This window comes from Pagrus major, chromosome 17 (assembly GCF_040436345.1).
Source record: "Pagrus major chromosome 17, Pma_NU_1.0".
NCBI lineage: Eukaryota > Metazoa > Chordata > Actinopteri > Spariformes > Sparidae > Pagrus > Pagrus major.
In genome coordinates, this window is record NC_133231.1 from 25,321,421 (window position 1) to 25,335,528 (window position 14,108).

Genomic DNA, 14,108 nt, shown 5'->3' on the forward strand with positions numbered 1-14,108 from the left:
AACGCCTTGGGATCCTCCCGGAGGAGCTGGAGGAAGTGTCCGGGGAGAGGGAAGTCTGGGTGTCCCTGCTCAGGCAGCTGCCCCCGCGACCCGGCCCCGGATAAGAAAATGGATGGATGGATGGATGGCTATTTGCAGTGCTACTTTAAACAATACAGTTCTCATTTAATAGAAGTAGAATGAAATTAATCTTGAATATTATTAATGATGACTAAAAACAAATTATTTATTTTCATCTGAAGGTTTGTCAGAACTGAAGCTGCAGTCAGTTTGTTCTTGTGTTCACATTAGGAAACTCTCAAACAGGTAAAATAAAATGTCATGAACCTGTAAACAGAAATAAAATAACTGTAAAAGAAGATAAAGTAAATGGATTTGGTTACGCTAGAAATGTATACATGTATACAAGTGGTTTGAAATAAAACAGGCATATGTGATCAATTGAACAAATGTTATCACTTTGTGCTGATGTACTCTTACCATATCCACATTTCTTAAACACAGACATTGATGAGATGTGAACAGAAACATTTGTCATCATCCTTGCTGAGAAATCACACTTTAATCTCATGAACATTTTCTCTGAATTTAACAGGTGGAATCGATGGAGTCTGTTATAGAGCTGCTTTTGGAAACACTGAAAGATTTGAGTGACGCAGAGCTCAAAGAGTTTATAGGTGCCCTGTTGCGTCAACCTGAGTTCCACAGAAACTTCTTAAGCATCCCATTGAAGCGGCTACTACCAATAGCACACGTGCAGCACACAGTGTTTTCAATGGTGCAGATCTGCGGCCAAAAGTGTGTCAAGAAGACAAATGAGATTTTAAAGAAGATGAAGAAGACTGATCTGGTGCAGAGGTTGTCAGACAGCAGCTCTGGACCCAAAAGTAAGTAATAAAGTAGTAGTAGTAATAAAAAATTTTAAAAAAAAAAGTTAAAATCATGTAACTGGTATATAATATGTTTTGAGTTTATAAGCTTTGTGTTCTATTTACATTATAAATGATAATAGTTTTAATGTAGAGAAGACACATCAGCTGGTGTACAGAATATATTATGACTAAGAGAGTGGGTAGAAATGACAATTTATATATATTTATATGTTGAGGAGGTTTAACTGTAATTTTATGTTTTGTTCATTTTCATGAGGCAATATTGCCTGATAATTTTAATTTAAAGCTGTTAGACCAGTCATCAGTTATGAGTGACTTTCTACCTCTTCTCTCCTCAGAGAAACACTCTGCAGATGAACACCGCTCTGCACTGATCCACAAAGTGAGTAATGTCACATCTGACTTCATACAACACAGCTTTCCTTCGACAGCTGTTAAAAATGATCATCATATTTTATATTTTAAATAATGATACGACCCAAACTCATGATTTATTAATTACATGTTTATTCATCACAGAACTGAAGCTGCATTCAGGCCGAGCTCTTAATTTAATATAATAATGATGTGATATCTTTACCACTGAGATTAAATTCAGGATTTTTCCTGAATTTTAATTGTTTTTCATTTAGAATCAAAAGTTTATCCATCAGAAACATGTTTATTGTACTTTAAACCTTTTTTAAAGCATTAAGGAAATATATGACATGAAATAATGAAAACATTTTCTTTGAGCCACTGTGACTTATTTCAGTGTTTGTGAGAAGATGTGCAGCCTGTAAATTAAAATAAAATAAAAACAAACAGTTTATAAGACTTAAAGCGAAACCAGAAACAGTAATCCTCTTTTGCTTTGTACATTGTGTTACTTAACAAATAAAAAATCAATAGATTAGGTGAACACTCCTCCTTGAACCGACACCTTACCGTGGTGGAGGGGTTTGAGTACCTGAATGATCCTAGGAGCTATGTTGTCCGGGGCTTAATGCCCCTGGTAGGGTCTCCCAAGGCAGACAGGTCCTAGGTGACAGGTCAGACTAAGAGCGGTTCCAGCCCCTTATGATTAAGAATACATCAAGGAAGTGCACGTCGCCCGGAATGGCGTCACCGGGGCCCCACCCTGGAGCCAGGCCCGGGGTTGGGGCTCGCAGGCGAGCGCCTGGTGGCCGGGTCTTTGCCCACGGGACCCGGCCGGGCACAGCCCGAAGGAGCGACGTGGGCCCGCCCTCCAGTAGGCCCACCACCCGCAGGAGGGTTCAGAAGGGGCCGGTGCGGTGTGATTTGGGTGGCTGTCCTGGGCGGGTGCCCCGGCGACCCAATCCCCGGACGGTGACTCTAGCCATGGGGACATGGAATGTCACCTCGCTGAGGGGGAAAGAGCCTGAACTGGTGCGGGAGGTTGAGCGCTACCGGCTAGAGATAGTCGGGCTCTCCTCCACGCACAGTCTGGGCTCTGGAACCCAACTCCTTGAGAGAGGCTGGACTCTCTTCTACTCTGGAGTTGCCCGCGGTGAGAGGCGGCGAGCTGGTGTGGGCTTGCTCATAGCTCCCCAGCTCAGCCGCCATGTGTTGGAGTTTTCCCCGGTGAACGAGAGGGTCGTTTCCCTGCGCCTCCGGGTCGGGGATAGGTCTCTCACTGTTGTTTCGGCCTATGGGCCAAACGGCAGTGCAGAGTACCCGGCCTTCTTGGAGTCCCTGGGAGGGGTACTGGAGAGTGCTCCAACTGGGGACTCCATCGTTCTGCTGGGGGACTTCAACGCTCACGTAGGCAGCGACAGTGTTGCCTGGAGGGGAGTGATTGGGAGGAACGGCCTCCCTGATCTGAACCCGAGTGGTGTTCTGTTGTTGGACTTCTGTGCCAGTCACAGTTTGTCCATAACGAACACCATGTTCAGGCATAAGGGTGTTCATCAGTGCACATGGCACCGGGACACCCTAGGCCGGAGGTCGATGATCGACTTTGTGGTCGTGTCATCTGACCTCCGGCCGTATGTCTTGGACACTCGGGTGAAGAGAGGGGCTGAGCTGTCAACTGATCACCACCTGGTGGTGAGTTGGTTTCGCTGGCAGGGGAGGAAGCTGGACAGACTTGGCAGACCCAAACGTACTGTGAGGGTCTGCTGGGAACGTCTGGTGGAACCCTCTGTCGGGGAGGTCTACAACTCCCACCTCCGGGAGAGCTTTGACCAGATCCCGAGGGAGGCTGGGGACATTGAGTCCGAATGGGCCTTGTTCTCCGCCTCCATTGTTGACGCGGCTGTTCGGAGCTGTGGCCGTAAGGTCTCCGGTGCCTGTCGTGGCGGCAATCCCCGAACTCGGTGGTGGACACCGACAGTAAGGGATGCTGTCAAGCTGAAGAAGGAGTCCTATCGAGCCTGGCTGGCTCGGGGGACTCCTGAGGCAGCTGACGGGTACCGGCAGGCCAAGCGTGCTGCAGCACGGGCGGTCGCGGAAGCAAAGACTCGGGCCTGGGAAAAGTTCGGGGAGGCCATGGAGAAGGACTACCGGTCGGCCTCGAGGAAATTCTGGCAAACCATCCGGCGCCTTAGGAAGGGGAAGCAGCACCCCGCCAACACTGTTTACGGTGGAGGCGGGGAGCTGTTGACCTCGACTGGGGATATCGTCGGGCGGTGGAAGGAGTACTTCGAGGATCTCCTCAATCCCACTGACACGTCTTCCATAGAGGAAGCAGAGGCTGGGGACTCGGAGGTTGATCCATTCATCACCCAAGCCGAAGTCACCGAGGTAGTCCGGAAGCTGCCCGGTGGCAAAGCACCGGGGGTGGATGAGATCCGCCCCGAGTACCTCAAGTCTTTGGATGTTGTGGGGCTGTCTTGGCTGACACGTCTCTGCAACATCGCGTGGCAGTCGGGGACAGTGCCTCTGGACTGGCAGACCGGGGTGGTGGTCCCTCTATTCAAAAAGGGGGACCGGAGGGTGTGTTCCAACTACCGGGGGATCACACTTCTCAGCCTCCCTGGTAAAGTCTATTCCAGGGTACTGGAGAGGAGAATTCGGCCGATAGTCGAACCTCGGATTCAGGAGGAACAATGCGGTTTTCGTCCTGGCCGTGGAACACTGGACCAGCTCTATACCCTCAGCAGGGTGCTGGAGGGTTCATGGGAGTTTGCCCAACCAGTCCACATGTGTTTTGTGGACTTGGAGAAGGCATTCGACCGTGTCCCTCGTGGCATTCTGTGGGGGGTGCTTCGGGAGTACGGGGTCGAGGGCCCTCTACTAAGGGCTGTACGATCCCTGTACGACCGGAGCAGGAGCTTGGTTCGCATTGCCGGCAGTAAGTCAGACCTGTTTCCAGTGCATGTTGGACTCCGGCAGGGCTGCCCTTTGTCACCGGTTCTGTTCATTATTTTTATGGACAGAATTTCTAGGCGCAGTCATGGGCCGGAGGGGATCTGGTTCGGGAGCCACCGGATTTCATCCCTGCTTTTCGCAGATGATGTTGTCTTGTTGGCTCCTTCGGGCCAGGACCTCCAGCATGTTCTGGGGCGGTTTGCAGCCGAGTGTGAAGCAGTTGGGATGAGAATCAGCACCTCCAAGTCTGAGGCCATGGTTCTCGACCGGAAAAAGGTGGCTTGTTCCCTCCAGGTTGGGGGAGAGTTCCTGCCTCAAGTGGAGGAGTTTAAGTATCTCGGGGTCTTGTTCACGAGTGAGGGAAGGATGGAGCGTGAGATTGACAGGCGGATCGGTGCGGCGGCCGCAGTAATGCGGTCGTTGTATCGGTCTGTCGTGGTGAAGAGAGAGCTGAGCCGAAAGGCGAAGCTCTCGATTTACCGGTCAGTCTACGTTCCTACCCTCACCTATGGTCATGAACTTTGGGTCATGACCGAAAGAATAAGATCCCGGATACAAGCGGCCGAAATGAGTTTCCTCCGCAGGGTGGCAGGGCGCTCCCTTAGAGATAGGGTGAGGAGCTCTGTCACGCGGGAGGAGCTCGGAGTAGAACCGCTGCTCCTCCACATCGAGAGGAGTCAGCTGAGGTGGCTTGGGCATCTGTATCGGATGCCCCCTGGACGCCTCCCTCGGGAGGTGTTCCAGGCATGCCCCACCGGGAGGAAGAGACCCCGAGGAAGACCCAGGACACGCTGGAGTGACTATGTCACCCGGCTGACCTGGGAACGCCTTGGGATCCTCCCGGAGGAGCTGGAGGAAGTGTCCGGGGAGAGGGAAGTCTGGGTATCCCTGCTCAGGCAGCTGCCCCCGCGACCCGGCCCCGGATAAGCGGTAGACAATGGATGGATGGATGGATAGGTGAACATACTAATCAATAAAAAAAGTGCACATACTGCGATCAATCAACAGCGATTACTAAATGGATCAATAACTTGTGTGATCCAGCTGAAACACCCACGTTAATAATAACATTGACAAGCTTCAAAGAGACACATTTGTAATTGTCCCCAGTGGATTAAATAAATGTCTCATGAATGTCTTGATTATTTCAGGTAGCAACAATAGTAGCTGTTCAACAACTGCTTATGGAAACTCTGAATGATTTGAGTGACATGGAGCTCAAGAAATTCAAGAATATTCTGCAGTCGATTGTCTCCCAGAAGAACCTCCCAGATATTTCATGGGCGTTGAGTTTTGCAGCAGACACAGCAGATATAGTGAATCAGATGGTTCAGACCTACGGCCAACAGTCTGTGGAGTTAACCAGGGAGGTTTTCATGGACATGAAGAGGACTGATCTGGTTCAGAGGTTGTCAAAGCCCAGCTCAGGACTCAAAGGTAAGACTAAGAAGACAAAAAGTGTCTCATAAAGGTCTCATAAATACATTTTATAATTTAAAATAAAAAAACGTAAGGGATGGGCATGGATCAATAAATCATTAATGAAATAATCAAATCAACAACTCACACTGTCTCAACAAAAACTGAATGTTGTTAGTTTAACAAGGTTAGTATTTGTTTCAGGGCTTTTGTATTGGATTGTTTTAGATTGTGAAGGTGTTTATGATTATGTATCATTTTGCAGTAAATATGATTTATATTTGAAGTAAGTGAACCTGATTAAAGTTGATTATACTCTTTTTTTAAATTAGATTATAACCCTCTGAGTCAATTTTTATTTCTTTTCTCCTCAGAGAAACACTCTGTGGGTAAACATCCACCTGCACCGTCTGAGAGAGTGAGTTTGACTTTACACATCACAGCTTTCATTCAATAATGTAGGGTGAAAAAGTAAGTTATATAAATATCCTCTGTTTATTTTAAATCCATCAGGAAATATCTGTGAAACTGCTTCAGCAGAAGCTTTTGGAAACGCTGAAAGATTTCAGTCCCGGGGATCTGGAGAAATTCAAGCATGTCCTGCTGTACACTAAAATGAAGGAAGGCCTCCCAAGTATCCCAAGACACCGACTGGAGACTGCAGACAGAGTTCAGACAGTGAAGCTGATGGTGGAGCGCTACGGCCAACAGTCTGAGGAGGTGATCAGGGAGGTTTTCAATAAGATGAACAGGAGAGATCTGGTGCAGAGGCTGTCAGACATCAGCTCAGGATCTGAAGGTAGGCTGTGGGAAAAAAACTATATTTGAATGTCAGAAATCTGGTATGCAGATTGTGGTCTGTGGTATTTTAAGCTAAATTCACACTACATGGTTTTAGCCTTGATTTTCACTGACGGTTTTTGGAGATCCCCAACAAAATGCCTTATGTGTATGATTTTGGTGGAAAGAATCCATTTTATAAAGACGTGGTTTTGAGTTCAGTGTTTAGTTATGTCAATGATTTTGTGGATTTTTGACAAAATGGTGAACTGTTTTCAGTTATGTGTTTAGAGGTTTGAGAAACTGAGCCATCAAGAAACATGTTTAAACTATTGGGAATAATAGTATTCTATCGATTATTTTCTTGATTAATCGATTAGCTGTTTGGTCCATAAAATGTCAGAAAATTAAGAAAAATGTCAATCAGTGTTTCCCAAGGCCCAAGATGATATCCTCAAATATCTTGTTTTGTCCACAACTCAAAGATATTTAGTTAACTGTCACAGAGGAGTTAAGAAACAAGAAATGTTTTTACATTTAAGAAGCAGGAATCATAGAATATGTCTCTCATAAAAAATTACTCAGATCGATAAATTGACTATCAAAGTAGTTACAAAGATTAGTTGCTCTGACTGGTTGTAGGTCCAGCCCATTGCATTCGGAGGCAATTTGGTCTGTGCCCGTTGATAACACTCCTTGGAAATGGAAAATTAACAAAAAGATTCAAGACTAATCAGATGTTTGAATTGGTCTGGAGATACCTGGCTAGCAGAGCTATGTAGCATATCATGTTATACCATTAAAATATGGAAAGTTACTTTATAAGTCTATATATCAACGTAACATCATTTTAAGAAAATCTTATGTGTCTTCACAAGGTCCTTCAAGAAACCAGGAGCTTGAGGGTTGTGCAGGCATAATGGTAAGTTTACCTGTTTATTTTTCTCTACTTATGTGATGCTGTACAAAGACAGATTTCCACTTATTTGGAAAAATCATTGTGTTCTGCAGCAGGACTCCAGTGACTGGACTAAACTTAAACCTGAAGTGAACAGTACAGATGCAGATGAGGCTCCAACTTACAGGTAAAAACAACATCATAAATACTGCGTTGCACTGGAACTATCAGAAAAGTTTTTCTTGGGTCTTTGGATTTTTTTTACACAACAAAAGAATGTAAAGAAGATCTCAAATCTAGCATTTTTGCGCAAACTAACTTGTTTTCTTTTCTGTGACTTAGCCTTCAGTCTGAAGCAGGAAACTTTGAATGCAGTGTCTCTGGTTTGCGCTGGGTCTGTAAGGAGAAGGTCAGTTTTAAGTACCAGTTTTGCTCTTGGGAGGAACCTATGGAGAGGATGGAAAGGATCAGATACATGCCTGCTGGTCCACTAATTAACATCACAGCAATTGTTGGGAAATTAGTTGAAGTATACCTGCCACACTGGATCTGCATAGGTAAGTGGACATGAAGAAAACATAAAGGTAGAATGTATGAACTTTTAGATTTATGTTAACTTGTACAGAAACTAATTTAATCAATTTCTTCTCACTGATTGTGTATTTTTATTTTGTGCAGATGACAACCCTAAAATATTAAAAAGGTTTGCAGTCTTACACATCGATGACTGTGGAGATGTTGTGGAAAAAGTCTCAGAGGTCACATCGTCCCATGTCAAATTATACGAACCAATTTTTTCTCCAAGAGCGGTTCTGATGAAAGTTGGCTTTCCTGTGAAAATAAGCTGTGATGTGTTAATATACTATAAACCCAACACACCATTCCTCAAACTCCATGTTTACCTGATCCCACATGATCCTGCTCTGCAACAGGTTATTGAATATCTTACAGTCATGCACAAGAAAAAAGAAGTGAAATCACGAGAATAATGTCTTAATATATTGTGACAAAGTTCAACTCTTATGGGAAAAGTCATTACATTTAGAGAGGGAAAAAATATTGAATTACTTTTTATTTTTATTTTTTTTAAATGTAACATAGTTTTTCCTGTGGTAATAACATTTTCTTTCAAAATATTTACATTTTTCTTCTAAAATATTCTCAAAATCTTGTTTTTTTAAAATAGTGCCTTTAATACTTTATTATTAAATCGGTTGTGTTTTTACTGAATGTACCTTAAAACACAGATGACAGTGTTCGCTACTGTAACTGTAAAAACTGCTTTTTTCCCAGACACTGGACAAGAAGAAATTCTCTCAACGATATGAACTAATCCAAAAGCCACGTCCAGACAAGTACCTGAAAATGCAGCAGGGTTTTAACCTTGCAGCAGACATGGACACAGCCAAAATTCTCCCAGAGGTAAGAGTTGCACTGTCAGTCAGAATTGAATCAGCGTACATGTGGGAATTGTGGTTCAGACACTGTAAGATAATAGCAACTGCAAGGTGCCTCAGTGAATAGTGTGTTGTATTTTAAATAGGTAAATATTAAATATGTTTTAGTGTTACTGTTGAACATTTTTATTAGATGCAACTGCCACAAAGGAGGCATTTCAGCCATTCTGCTGCACTCTTTGGACACTTTGTAGTTTGCCAGGTGGGAGATATTGTAGCTGTTTGAAGGACTTACAATTTCCAACAAGGCAGACAACTTGATCAGCTTTTCTAACTGTGGTGCCCTGATGATGTGAACACCCCATAAGACACAAAGGGATGGCATGAGTGAGAACCATTCACACAGTTAAAGGAAAAGTTCACCCTAAAATGAAAATTTGCCCAATGGCGATGGAAAATTGTGTGGAGTTACACCAGATGAGCTGTATGGAGTGTTTGTGTTTGGTTTTGTTTTGTTTTTACATTTTAAAACAGGTCCTCATCTACTGAAGGTGTTTAGGAGAATGCTGCAACACTGTTTTGATGTTAAACTCCAGAAATGTATTGTCAACTACAAAACTTTACTTGACTTTTTATTGGCATAAGGGCGAGTAGATAATGATGGAATATTCATTTTCAGGTGAACTTTGCCTTTAAGGAAAGTTGCATGTTGGTTCCCTTCAGAAGCTCAGGTGAACTGGCTCAGAACAGTGAGCTCACTCATTGACAGATGAGTGTAACTGAGCCTCAGAGACTTGTGCATTCAGGGTGTCAAAAACTATTGATAATTGTGGCCTATTGTTGTGTTCTGTGGGAGAGCAGCTGAACATTCAGGTACCCATACAGCAGCCAGATACAAGTGTGATTGAGCTGCATAAATCAGTATTTCTAACCAACAATCAAGCTGGTTTGACCAGTGAACTCTTCCTCTTCTGTTTTTGTTGTATATGATTTTACTTGAATAACTCCTCTCCCTTTTGTTATATTTTTTCACAGAGAATAACCCTCAGATATGACAGCCAAGACCCAAATTTCTATGAAGTGTTCATTAAGAAACCAGACAGAGACTTCCACCTTACACTCTCACAGATACGTAAGGGTGAACCGCGGTTTGAACCAGTATGGACCTGTGAAATTCGAACAGGTTGGTGGTACACAACAACTGTTAGCCCTTATATTTAAAATATATGATCTCAAGTACCTGCCTGCTGGCGCCACAGCATTACTTCAGAGTTCCTTTGTTGTATATCAGCTATCTGTAATTTATTTCATGTTTATTCTGCCTGTTCTTTCAGATGACTATCAAAACTCTGCTCATTTAGAAGGTAAGATCCTGCAGTATAAGAATAGTATTTACTAAACTTCAGTCAGACTTCAGTCATAATATGATGTCAAAGCTGTTCAAATTCTTTCAAGTGGAATAGAGTCAATTGTAACTTAATTAATGTTAAAACAAATAAGGTTATTGCAGTATCTTGAACACTGAGGGACTACAGGGGGAAATAGATTTCAGCTCTATCTGGTGCAGTAAAGGCATTGTGCATTGTGAAAGGTCCAGTGTGGAGGATTTAGAAGGATTTATTGGCAGATATGTAAAACAATATTCATAATTATCTTTTTATTAATGTACAATGAGCCTTTTATATCTCCAGAGGGAGCAGGTCCTCTTTCACTGAGTCTGTCATGTTGCACTGCCATGTTTCTACAGTAGCCCACAATGGTCAAACCAAACACTAGCTCTACAGAGGCCTATGTGTTTTTCCTGATTTAGCAGCTGAGGGATGGTGGTAAGTTGGTTGCAGTCTACAACCACTGGACCTTTAAATAAACAATAAAACTGTTATACAATAACTAATATACAACTATTCCTGGATTGTGAATTGCTGTTTCATGTTGTTGTCATCTTTTCTTTGTCTGAACTAAGCGTGCTATATGCAGCACAGTCCCCAGCATAAAATGTTGGTAGTTAACATTTCTGTAAACCACTGATGCGTTCACATTTGTTTGTGTCATAGGCTACATACCATACTGACATTTCAACAATACGTGTCATATCACTTTCACATTACTGCTTTACGACCTGATTGTCTTCTGGGCTGGAGGGGATGGTGGTGGAGATATTTTTAAGGAGACCTTGAGACAATTTCCAGCTGTGTTTGTGGTGACAGAAATGTATATGATTGATGGGAATTTGGGAAATCTCTAGCCGTGTTTGTGGTGACCAAAACAGGTATTTACACCAAAACATGATCTTTTCTTCTCCCAAACCCAGTGTTTTTGTGTCAAAACCTGAGCAGACCATAAGCACAGTGTATACACATCATAAAATATCAAATTGAACCTGAAGAAACGTAAAGTTGCAACATAAAGACATGTCAAGTTTTAACTCAAAATTTGTTTTGCAGAAAGGTATATTGCAAACATTTATTCTGGTGATTGGGTGGGGTATTCTAGTAGTTTGGTTGATCTGCTGTAGTGTTTTTGTCATTAATGCATGAGGTGTTGAACAAATGTATTATCTAATTGCCATTTCATGTGTTGCAGCTGCAGAATCATTAACTGGGCCGTGCTATGATGCTACAGTGAGAGGTAGGTACACTGCAAAAATATTAAGGAAATACTTTGTACTATTTTGTACAAAAACATGATGATTAACTATGAAAATGTAGGATTTCCCATACTTAATCACGTTAATGTATGCAGTATATAAATCTATACTACAGTATCTGGATTTCAGTGTTTTGTAAGTTTTCAAGAAAGAATGTTATGTTGTTGTTTAGCATATATACTGTATGTCTTAAATATTTTTTTCAATGGTAATCAAACTTTATGTATGCCTGTTTTTATAGTCAAGCAGACAGGTCTACGATCGTCCATACCTGGTTCCAGTGAAAGTGAGTTGTTTTCTGTTTTCTGACCATGAAGCACTACAGAAAGCTGTTTTTATTTTAACCTTCACCCTAAACCCTGCAAATGATGTATTACCTGGCCTCAACATGTGAAACTGCAGCCCACCGTTTTCAGATTTACTATGTAAATGTTAAGCTGAAAAAGTATGCTTCTTTGGAGGCTCATCTGAAATGATTTAAAAACAGACAGGCAGTGAGAAGAAAAGTTCTGTTCTGATGTAAAATCTGGCAGTGGTTGTCTTATCACAAAAAGTAAAGGCTGCATGCAACATGTTTTCTTTCTTCTCTCCTCAGAGAAACACTCTGTGGATGAACACCTGGCTGAACTGATGCAGAAAGTGAGTGATGTCACATCAGTCTGACTTTACACAACACATTCATTCATTCAGTCAATAAGATGCAGGTTGGATGGCTCTCACAAAACTGATGCTGCATTCAGGTGAGCTTTGATATTATCCACTAACGTTAAAGTGAAATCATATCCCTTTGTTTATGTGAATTCTTCAGGGAGCAACAATCACAACAGACAGAGAGAGGCTTTTGAATGTGCTGGGACATTTGAAACAAGAGGAATTCAAAGAATTCAAGTGGTTCCTGCAGGACAGCGACATCCTGACAGGCCTCCCATGCATCCCACGTCACCGACTGGAGAAGGGAGACATGTTGGACGTGGTGGATCTGATGCTGCAGACCTACAGCCAACAGTCTGTGGAGTTGACCAAGAAGGTTTTTCAGAAAATACACAGGAATGATCTGGTGCAGATGCTGTAAGACATCAGCTTTCATTTAATAGATGCTGGCTGAAACTCATCTGCACCTTGAACTGATGAATTATGATGCAAAACATAATGAAATTTGTCAGGTAACAGATCGGAGGCTGTATTCAGGTTTGTCTCCTCAGACACAATGTCCACATGTTTTCTTGGATACAGTAACAGTACTGCGATCTCTAGCACAAAGGTGGAAGTGTTAATATGTAAGCACATGTACATTATTCAGAGGTTTTTATTCATGTCAGTCAAACTGAATTTCTAAAGTTTTTAAACTTGAATAGTGAAATTATTGTAACTCTTTTTAAACATGAAAACAATGCAGCAGTCAAAATACTGTAAATACTTCAGTTTCTGTTACAGCAACAGATCAGGTGGCTCATTCCAGTATTTTCTAGCTTCAAGTCTTATAGTCTTGACAAATAATGAAAATAGATTTCAATGGGGATGAAGGGAAGCAATGCATGCACATGACAGTATTTCATGTTGCATGTAAAATGGAACAAATGTATCAGAAAAGAACTAGCGTGTCAGTGACAGAACATCTGGGGCCAAATGTAAAAAACTAAACTGTGTATTCAGGTGTAGAAATCTGTGTACACACAAAACAGGAAACAAGCATACGCAGTCTTTTTACATCTGATCCCACGCGACTTTTCCTTTACCGAATTTAGTTTTGAGGAGAAATGTGGGAAGCAAAGAAGCAGCTGAAGAAGGAGAAGCATAACTTTACAGACTGTGAACTTGAAGTAATGATTGATCAAACTAACAGTATTATTTGGAGGCTTAAGTTCTGACATCAGTTCAAATGTTCAGAAAGAAAATAATCTTTATTTATATATAGATCATTATCATTACAATTATCATAATGCATACTGACAAACAATTACAGAAGACAGTAAAAAAAAAATTTAAAAAATCACTGAAATTCACACTTTTCTTTTGCCGACTCGCAACATCACACTGACACTAATGGTGTTTAGGATGTGTACCAGTGTGCACATTCTCACCCTGTGTGGATTTTTATACATTTTGAAATCTGTGTGGAAAAGTGGTGTGAGTACATTTTCTCGTGTGTACAGATGGTTTTTACATTTGGCTGCAGATGTGGTGACACACGTGAAGCTGTACTAACAACGCTGTATTAAAAGTAGGATTCAAACAGGATGAATTATTCTGCTTCTTCTCCTCCTGTGTTTCAGTCATATTTTGAATTATTTGAGGTTTGTGATCTGACTTGACTGAAAAAACGTCATAATACCTACTTGTCTCACATTTTAATTCAAGATAAATATTTGATTAGTCATTGAATTACATGTAGTATTAACCTTAATGTATTTTTTATTCTTGTTTATTATATATTTTTAAAATGTTTGTCTTTTTATAATACCTTATTTTTTTACTGTATATTTGTCTTAAACTTTTTGATGTCTTACATAAAGCACTTTGAAATGCCTTGTTGTTGAAAGGTGCTATACAAATTCAATAATGCTGCATATGAATGTTCTGTATAATTTGAATTAATCAGGTTACAACAATGGCAGCCGTTAACTGTTTGCTGAATGAGGATCATTCAAAATGTTTTGTATTTTAAAATCTGTTAAAATTCTAGTTTATGAAGCGAGAAAAATGTGTAATACAAAAATCTAGTGAAGTTTAACAGGTAAGTCTTTATTCTGGTCGGTGATGAT

The 14,108-nt window shown here is 41.8% G+C and overlaps 1 protein-coding gene across 1 annotated transcript; it reads left to right on the top strand.

Annotated features, from left to right (window-relative positions):
• The first annotated feature begins 1,230 nt into the window (after positions 1-1,230).
• LOC141011514 (NACHT, LRR and PYD domains-containing protein 1a allele 5-like) lies at positions 1,231-12,662 on the top strand. Its single transcript, XM_073484676.1, has 14 exons — positions 1,231-1,275; positions 5,357-5,642; positions 5,999-6,042; positions 6,138-6,423; positions 7,283-7,326; positions 7,416-7,489; positions 7,645-7,859; positions 7,981-8,234; positions 8,596-8,724; positions 9,735-9,882; positions 10,034-10,063; positions 11,283-11,327; positions 11,942-11,985; positions 12,155-12,662. Exons 2-14 carry the CDS (start codon positions 5,390-5,392, stop codon positions 12,416-12,418), a joined length of 1,830 nt encoding a protein of 609 aa, XP_073340777.1. The 5' UTR covers positions 1,231-1,275; positions 5,357-5,389; the 3' UTR covers positions 12,419-12,662.
• The last annotated feature ends 1,446 nt before the right edge of the window (positions 12,663-14,108 follow it).

Excerpts from the sequence above, each read along its gene's own strand:
- LOC141011514 (XM_073484676.1), top strand. The coding sequence starts at position 5,390 with ATGGAAACTCTGAATGATTTGAGTGACATGGAGCTCAAGAAATTCAAG. Across the intron at positions 8,725-9,734 it reads CAGCCAAAATTCTCCCAGAG|AGAATAACCCTCAGATATGA; the intron begins GTAAGAGTTGCA and ends ATTTTTTCACAG. Across the intron at positions 10,064-11,282 it reads AAACTCTGCTCATTTAGAAG|CTGCAGAATCATTAACTGGG; the intron begins GTAAGATCCTGC and ends CATGTGTTGCAG.